At 35.0% G+C, this 9,786-nt stretch overlaps 1 protein-coding gene across 1 annotated transcript; it reads left to right on the top strand.

Moving 5' to 3' along the window:
- The first annotated feature begins 1,982 nt into the window (after nt 1–1,982).
- aldh8a1 (aldehyde dehydrogenase 8 family, member A1) lies at nt 1,983–8,563 on the top strand. The gene is made up of 7 exons (XM_073823794.1): nt 1,983–2,239; nt 2,808–2,955; nt 4,138–4,293; nt 4,399–4,548; nt 5,071–5,327; nt 7,020–7,181; nt 7,977–8,563. Exons 1-7 carry the CDS (start codon nt 2,102–2,104, stop codon nt 8,427–8,429), a joined length of 1,464 nt encoding a protein of 487 aa, XP_073679895.1. The 5' UTR covers nt 1,983–2,101; the 3' UTR covers nt 8,430–8,563.
- The last annotated feature ends 1,223 nt before the right edge of the window (nt 8,564–9,786 follow it).

The raw sequence follows: 9,786 nt of genomic DNA, 5'->3' as shown, positions 1-9,786 counted from the left end.
AGACATTGTTACTATAGTGTTTTCACACTGCGTCAGTCGGCCATATTGGCTGCGCCAAACAAAACTCGCATATTTAGCTGATTATTGCTGCTGAAAATTGTCAATTATATTGTCATGTTTTGGGCTGTACTATTTAGTCAGACCGAAAAAAGCATTTGGAGTACTATAGATTGCCGAAGGTTAAGAGAAAAATCAAGGTGAAGCGTGCAAAAAAACTGTCTGAGGAACAAAAGGCGTTTGTGGTTGGCCAAACTGAACCAGGATTTCCAGAGCAAGAATCTTGACAACATTCGTGTTTGTTCTTATCAATTAGGTAGGTTAAATATTAAGCTAATATCTTATTTACTACTGCTCTTGCGTATCTGTACCGCCTATTAACTTTAGTTTGTCAAAATATTGTGCCCTTTTCTGCTTACAAAGTTCTTCTCTATATGATTTAGCAGCTTCCACACATTTTTTCTGAGGTTTAGACAGTATAAATTAGCAGAACAACATATTAAGTAGTACATTAACTCTGCAATCCATGCTGTTTTTTTACATCCGAGTATCCACAGTATGGACGCACATCCGGGTAACTGACCAAATTGTGATGTAAGTGCTCTCTATTAGCCAGGGGTGCCCAACCCTGTTCCTGGAGATCTACTATACAAAGTTCAGCTCCAACCCTAATCAAATTCACCTGAACCAGCTAATTAATCTCTTAAGTAGCACTTGATAATTACAGACAGCTGGAACAAAAGTTTGCAGGTAGGTAGCCTTCCAGGAACAGGGTTGAGCACCCCTGGTCTACAATAAGCCACTTAATTCTCATAGAACCTCAAACGATTTAGGCCTACTCATAATTTTAAGTCGTTTTATTTCTGTAGCTAAATGTTTTATTAGCCTTTTAATTATAATATTTCATCAGAGCCGTATTTTTCTCTTCGGAAAAACAAGTGTTAGGTGACATAATTATCAACACGCAACATTTACACTAAATTTAAAACTAGATTGAATTATAATTTGTATAACGATGAATATCACCATTTAACGAAATATTTCTCTATAAACAGACGTGAAAATCCGCACAGGGGACAGTAAAAGGATTGAATCTTTTTTGAATCGGTTCACTCACGAACCATTTCACCCGAATCTCGAGTTCGGCATTTGGTTGTTTCCTCAAAAACCGTTGTTTCGTCGTTCTACTCCACTGCTTTATCGGAAAGTAGATTGTTACTGGAAAACCTACGCTATTTTGAACAACTAAGCTACAGACAAAGGTAAATTGTTGTCGATACTTTTAGTTAGTCGCACTACAGTACCGCTGACGATCCTCAAAAGAACTCGATATCGATATTTTAAAGAACGAAACGTGAAACATTCATAGTCTGTGTAAGGATTTATCTGTGGATTTGTGGAGGTGTTATGTATGATAATTTTGTGTTGTGTAGTAGTAGACGTATATTTGCAGCTTTCTTTTTGTGACTGATATATCTGCCTCATCCTCTGCATCCTGGGTTATTTCAAGCCTGAAGTGCTGCACTCAGAAACACAGCAACACAAACTCTCTTAATACTGTGACACATCTATCAGCCTCCTCCACACACCTGTGTATATTTTGGTTTTCATTTCTTTCCAGAACGTGCTTCCACAAAACGTGTTCCCCAATTATAAGCATTGGGTGCTATTTCTGTGCACACTATATACAAGATAAAAGCACCAAACTGCGGTTGGCCAAAATGAACATTTCAGTATATCACAAACCCGTTTGTCTCTACATAAATCCTTTAAATGTTGTAAGGTTTAGTATTATATAGTTATGTACTGTCTTAGTAAAATGTATTGGTCAGTCATCAATGCCAGTGTTTAATATTCAACTCAAGAGAACAATTCCCTGTTCATAGAAATATCTCAAAACCTCCAGCAAGTTAAGGTCTTTTAATGTCCAACTCATGCTCTAATTATGAGTGTCATATCTTCTGGAGATACAACCTCTCTTTCACTTGAGTAAACAGATTGCAAAAGAGTCCGGTGAAAGCTCATATGTAACAGTGTGCTGACTGGTGCGCAAACATTTTAGCTTTTTGTCTGCAAAACTGATTTTTAATCAGATTTTTCTACAATGTCAAAAGACATTAAACATCTAGTGGTGGAAAACTACATTGGAGGGAAGTTTGTACCATGTTCCAAGCTGATAGACTCTTTCAACCCTTCGACGGGAGAGGTTTATTGCAAAGTACCAGACAGTGGACCTGAGGAGGTGGGATTTTTCTTGATATTTCACTTATTTTTAATTTCTGTCTAATATTTGAAGATGTCAGTTGTGCATGATCAAATATGTTCTGTGTCGCTATAGCTTGTACAAATGTCTAAATGCATATTTCAGTAGTTGAACATTTTTGTTTATAGTATAAAAAAAAAACATAGCAGTTTTACCTTTAAAAATATATAACTTGTCACAAGATTGTTTGGCTGAAGACACAAATTCCAAGAAAGGCGAGAGAAATGACACTGAGTCACGGTGATGCACCTTTGGTCTCATATACCTGTCACGGTAAACACTTCAGTCATAATCAGGCGGGCGATGCTCAAGGTCCAGAGTTTAGTGATTAACTATTATAGCTCACAGCAGAATAACTTGTCTGGGCAAGTAGAACACAATGTAATATATAACATATTTTATAATCAGTAGAGGCCATTTTAATGCACTTAATAAAGAGTTTTTATACCGAAATAATGGCGTTACAGAACTAAAATGGGTCATTACCTGTACAAAGCCAGATATACCCAATTTACATGTGAGTTAATCCTTTTCTTACTGCTTGTAGGTGGATGCTGCAGTGAGGGCAGCCAAAAAAGCCTTTCCTGATTGGTCAGCTAAGAGTCCGGCAGAGAGATCCAAAGTGCTGAATAAACTGGCTGACCTGATAGAGGCTCGACAGGAGGAGTTTGCCCAGGCTGAGTCTAAAGACCAGGGTAAAACACTAGAAACTGCACTGTAATACAGCAGCATAGACTAAATGAGTTCAAAGGACTTACCAGTGTACAGTAGACCAAAGGTAGACAGAATTGTAGTGCGTCAGCAATGGACTTTCTACAGGTCAACAGATACAGTTTTTTTCAGTGGCTTATATAGTATGTAGAGAGCTGAATGGCCACATATAGTTGAAGTCAAAAGTTTACATACACCTTGCAGAATCTGCAAAATGGTAATTATTTCACCAAAAGAAGAGGGATCATACAAAATGCATGTTATTTTTTATTTAGTACTGACCTGATTAAGATATTTCACATAAAAGATGTTTACATATAGTCTACAAGAGACAATAACAGTTGAATTGATAAAAATTACCCTGTTCAAAAGTTTACATACACTCGATGCATTAAGAGCCGGGGGTGAAAACTTTTTGAATTTAAAGATCAGGGAAAATTTAACTTATTTTGTCTAATGGGGGACATGTAAGTATCTTCTGTAGCTTCTGAATGGCAGTACTAAATGGAAAAAAAATATGATATTTAGACAAATTAAGAAAAATTTACACATTCTGTTCAAAAGTTTTCACCCCTTCTTAATGCATTGTTTTTCCTTCTGAAGCATCAGTGATCAGGTTTCCACCTTCTGTTATAGTTGCATATGTGTCCCTTAGTTGTCCTCAGTGTGAATAAATGGATCTCAAAATCATGCAGTCATTGTTGGAAAGGGTTCAAATACACAAAAATGCTGAAAAATCTCAAATTTGTGGGACCTGAAGGATTTTTCTGAAGAACAGTGGCCAGTTTAACTGTTTAACAACTATCACCAAACAAACAAACAATAAATAACAGCTGTGGATCATTCAGGTAGCAACACAGTATTAAGAATCAAGTGTATGTAAACTTTTGAACAGGGTAATTTTCATAAATTCAACTAAATGGACTATATGTAATCATCATGTGAAAAAAAATCTTATTCAGATCAAAAATAACATGCATTTTGTATGATCCCTCTTATTTTGGTAAAATAATTAACATTTTGCAGCTTTTGCAAGGTGTATGTAAACTTTTGACCTCAAATGTATATTTTTTTTTTACTTAAAAAAAGTTTTAACTTTTTTTTTTTTTTTTTTTACACTTTAACTTGTTATTGTGTATGTGTATTTCACTTCTCTTTTTATCCAGGGAAGGCTATAACTTTTGCCCGAAATGTGGACATTCCACGAGCAGCGTACAACTTCCGTTTTTTTGCTTCATCTGTCCTCCACCACACTAATGACTGCAGTCAGATGGATCACATGGGCTGTCTCAACTACACAATACGCTGTCCTGTTGGAGTGGGTATGTGTCTGTCTAGACATTTGGTACTATTATTCTCAATAGTACATAATTCTTTTTTTTTCAGATGGTTTATGTATGTTAAATTTACATTTTCCCTGTCTATAGCTGGCCTTATAAGCCCATGGAATTTGCCACTGTACCTCCTGACCTGGAAGATTGCTCCAGCTGTTGCTGCAGGCAACACTGTAGTGGCGAAACCCAGTGAAATGACCTCGGTCACTGCCTGGATGATGTGTCAGCTGTTGGAGGAGGCTGGTGAGGGATTTGTGTGTTTATCCATGTCAGATGTGTTAAAGGAATAGTTCACCCAAAAAATTAAAATTGCCTCAATTTACTCTCAGGTCATCCGAGATGTAGAAGTTTGTGTCTTCATCAGAACAGATTTGGAGAAAATTAGCATCAAATCACTTGCTCACTAATGAATCCTCTGCATTGAATGGGTGCTGTCAGAATGAGTCCACTTAGCTGATAAAAACATCACAATAATCCACAAGATTAATTTATTACAATCATACAACTAGATGGATGGGAGGCATTACTTGTGGATTTTTGTGATGTTTTTTATCAGCTGTTTGAACTCTCATTCTGACACCACTCATTCACCATTCACTATATTCACTGTTTCTCCAAATCTGTTCCCATCAAGAAACAAACTCCTCTACTTCTTGGATGGCCTGAGGCCAGTAGCTTTGTTTTTCTTTTATTACAGGCAGGCATTTTAAATGACATCTGAATTTAATGAATATTTTTTTTATAATGCCGGTGTGCTTTTTCTAGGCTTTCCACCTGGTGTGGTCAACATTGTTTTTGGAACGGGCCCAAGAGCCGGGGACGCATTGGTGTCCCACCCTGATGTGCCATTGATCTCATTTACGGGGAGCACAGCTACAGCGAGGCTGATAACCGAGCGCAGTGCACCGTACTGTAAGAAGCTTTCGCTGGAGCTTGGCGGGAAAAACCCGGCTATTATATTTGCTGATGCTGACATGGAGCAGTGCATCAGCACTACTTTACGATCCAGCTTCTCCAATCAGGTTAGCTCATTCACAGCTTGACCAATCAGGTTTTATTTTCATACAGCTTCATATAGCTATATTACAGAGCTCAACTAATTAAACGCATGCATGTTTCTCCATTCAAAACTTCAGCTTTGTGCAGAATTATTTTCACATAAAGGACATTTACATATAGTCCTCTAGAATTTATAAAAATGATCCCCGTTCAAAAGTTTACATGCGCTTGATTCTTAATACTGTGTTGTTACCTGAATGGTCTACAACTGTGTTTTTTTGTTTTTTTGTGTGATAGTTGTTTATTAGTCCCTTGTTTGTCCTGAACAGTTAAACTGCATGCTGTTCTTCAGAAAAATCCTTCAGGTCCTGCAAATTCTTTGGTTTTTCAGCTTTTTTGTGTATTTGAACTCATTACCAAAATGACTGTGATTTTGAGATCCATCTTTTCATGCTGAGGACAACTGAGGAACTCATATGCAACTATTACAGAAGGTTCAAATGCTCACTGATGCTCCAGAAGGAAACACAATGCATTAAAAGCCGAGGCTGTAAACTTATGAACAGAATGAAGATGTGTACATTTTGCCTAAATATAAATTTTTTTTTCATTTAGTACTGCCCTTCAGAAGCTACAGAAGATACTTTATATGTTTCCCAGAAGACAAAATAAGTTAAATTTACTCTGATCTTTAAATTCACCCCCCGGCTCTTAATGCATCGCATTTCCTTCTGGAGCATCCATGAGCATTTGAACCTTCTGTAATAGTTGCATATGAGTCCCTCAGTTGTCCTCAGTGTAAAAAGGTCATACAGTCATTGTTGGAAAGGGTTAAAATGCACAAAGATGCTGAAAAATCAAATAATTTGTGGGACCTGAAGGATTTTTCTGAAGAACAGCGGGTAGTTTATGAACAACTATTACTAAACAAAAAGAAACACGGCTGTGAATCATTCAGGTAACAACAAGTGTATGTAAACATTTTGAACAGGGTCATTTTCAGTTCAAATGTTTCTCTAGTGGACTATATGTAAACATCTTTTATGTGAAATATCTTATTCCGGTCAGTACTAAATAAAAAAAAAATAACATGCATTTTGTGTGATCCCTCTTATTTTGACAAAATAATTAACATTTTGTAGATTTTGTAGATTGCAGGTGTATGTAAACTTTTGACCTCAAATGTATATACTGTTACAATATTTTTAAAAGTAGTATTCATTTTTCGTTAATAAGTAATTTTATGTGCTTTTGCCATTTTTATTATTATTATTATTTTTTATATAATTCTATTTAGCATTGATTTTGAAGTTTATTACCTATTACTTATCTTTTTTTCTTTTAAGGATTTTTAGGGACTTAAGTTAACAGTAACTCAACACTGATGTTAACATGACTTCATTAGCAGAATTAAACATAACATATTAGGTAAACTGGGAAATGTTTATTATACCGTCTCTTTTAATGGGATGACATCCTGTAGTTCAGTTTTCTACCACACTGTGGTGCTCAAAACACACGAATTGTTAATACAGCATTGTACATTGTGTTCTATCTCACTCTTTCCTTTGCTTTCTTTTTTCTCTCGCTTAGGCCTTCACATCACACACAGAAACACATAATCGTTGATTAAATATTTAAAATGTCTGTATATAATTAGTTTACACAGCCCAGTGATAATTATGAGATTTACTTATTTGCATCTTTTCTCTCAGGGAGAGATCTGTCTGTGTACCAGCCGAATCTTTGTTGAGCGGAGCATTTACCCAGAATTCCTTGCTCGTTTCGTGGAGGCGGCTCGCCGGTGGAAAACCGGAGTGCCCTCTGACCCCGCCAACGACAATGGAGCGCTCATCAGCAAAGAGCATCTACAAAAGGTCTGATGATAATCACAGATGTGTTTCTATTGATATAACATACTGCATATATATATATATATATATATATATATATATATATATATATATATATATATGTGTATATATATGTATATATATATATATATATATATATGTATATATATGTATATGTATATATGTATATATATGTATATATATATATATATGTATGTATGTGTATATATATATATATATATATATATATATATATATATGTATATGTATATATATATATATATATGTGACCCTGGACCACAAAACCAGTCATAAGGTTAAATTTGACAAAACTGAGATATATACATCATATGAAAGCTCAATAAATAAGCTTTCTATTGATATATGGTTTGTTAGGATAGGACGATATTTGGCAGATATACATCTATTTGAAAATCTAGAATCTGAGGGTGCAAAAAAAATCAAAATACTGAGAAAATCACCTTTAAAGTTGTCCAAATTAATTTCTTAACAATGCATATTACTAATCAAAAATTACATTTTGATATATTTACAGTAGGAATTTTACAAAAAATCTTCATGGAACATGATCTTTACTTAATTCCCTAATGATTTTTGGCATAAAAGAAAAATCAATAATTTTGACCCACACTATGTATTTTTGGCTATTGCTACAAATACACCCCAGCGACTTAAGACTGGTTTTGTGGTCCAGGGTCATATATATATATATATATATATATATATATATATATATATATATATATATATATAAGAATAGACTTCTAAAACATGTAAATTGCCTGCTAACTCCTACAGGTTAAAGGTTATGTTGCTTTGGCTCTGAAAGAGGGTGCCCAGGTGCATTGTGGGGAGGGTGTGGACAAACTTACCCTCCCACAACAAAATGCGGGCGGCTATTTCATGTTGCCCACCATCATCTCTGGGGTGAAAGACTCCTCTGCATTGATGCAGGAAGAGATTTTCGGCCCTGTAACCTGTGTGACACCCTTTGATGATGAGGAGGAAGTGATATCAAGGGCCAACGGTGTCCGCTACGGCTTATCCGGCGTGGTGTGGTCCCAAGATGTGGGGCGTGTGCACAGGGTTGCTAGGAAACTGGAGGCTGGGTTGGTGTGGACCAACTGCTGGCTGGTCAGAGATTTAAATCTTCCGTTCGGTGGCATGAAAAACTCGGGCATTGGTCGAGAGGGGGGAAAAGACTCGTACGACTTCTTCACCGAGGTTAAATCCATCACCATCAAACACTGAAACAGGATGAAGCAATATGTGCAGGGACAGTGAGTCACTGCGTGATTCATGTGTCATTTCAAATCTGTTTACAAATTATAGAGGAAGCAGTCAGACTTGATTTGATTGGGAATAAAGTTCATGAGAAAATCTAAGTGCTTCATGGTGTTTTTGGTGATTGAATGGGTGAATCATTTTGGTGGTCTTAAATTGTCATGTTTTCTAGCATATTTTATCACTTTTACATTTTATTGCCTGGAAGTTGCTGTTACATATCTTACAGATAGAATGGAGTTCTTAGTTCTGCTTTATTTTCAACTTTGTTTTTCCCAAAATTTCTTGGAAGCAATAAGAAAAGCACAAATTAGTTACTTTTTGATATAAATATAGAGCTGTTTAGGAAAACACGGACGGAATCGTGGAATCCAGTCATAGAAATGGAATTTAGCCTACTGTATAAGGTGAAATGTCATGGAAGTTGTCCAATTTTGGATGAATAAATCAAAAGTAGGTCAGTACACTTGAATCAAAACTCAATATGGGCTAGTGTCTGTGAATAATAAGCCACAAAAATACTATTTAAATATGAATCCTGCTTGTTCCAGAAAGTTACAAGAAAATTAGTTTTTCTAGAATTTATTTACCGGAAATGTCTACATACACAACACAGTATTTCTGAAAAAATAAATAAATAAATAAATAAAATAAGTTATTTTAAAAATAAAATCAGTTAATCATAGAAAATTAAAATTGAATCCAGAAGATTAATGGAAAACACAGAATTTGGTTAAAAAAGATCAAACTGAATTTGAGAAAAAAAATAAAACATATTTCATAGGGCCTTTTTTTTTTGTGTGAAACTTTTAATAAATTGCTGTTAAATTGTGTAAGTTTCATGATTTCAATATGATTAATATTTTTTTCAAGTTTAACCATTAAAACAGAGACATTATGTTTTTAGAAAATAAAAATTTAAAAAATTTGGTATCTTGGAATGCCACATAAAAGTACTGTAAAATTAATGCGTTCAAAGATGAAAATATAAAAGATTGTCAAATTTACAAATAAACAGGCATGTTTAAAAACTATAGTAGTTAATTTTTTAAAATGTATTTACATATATTGAAAATATTGTACAGGGAGCATCTGCTGACCCAGGAAGCTGTGTAATAGAACCAAAAGTTCTACCGAGTAAGTGTCTTACCTGTAAATATCGGAAAAACTGGGATCTAGGTATATCGTACTGCTGTTGTAAATGTTCAAATGATTTCAAACTACCATTTTCATAAAAGTCTCCTAGTTTAACAATACCCTTCTTTGCCCATTCTTTCCAATAAAAGGGAGCTTTATTAATACACAATTTAGGATTGAACCATAT

This window comes from Garra rufa, chromosome 18 (genome assembly GCF_049309525.1).
Source record: "Garra rufa chromosome 18, GarRuf1.0, whole genome shotgun sequence".
Classification (NCBI taxonomy): domain Eukaryota; kingdom Metazoa; phylum Chordata; class Actinopteri; order Cypriniformes; family Cyprinidae; genus Garra; species Garra rufa.
Note: the sequence above shows the minus strand (reverse complement) of the source record. Positions and strands in the feature narration are given on the sequence as shown.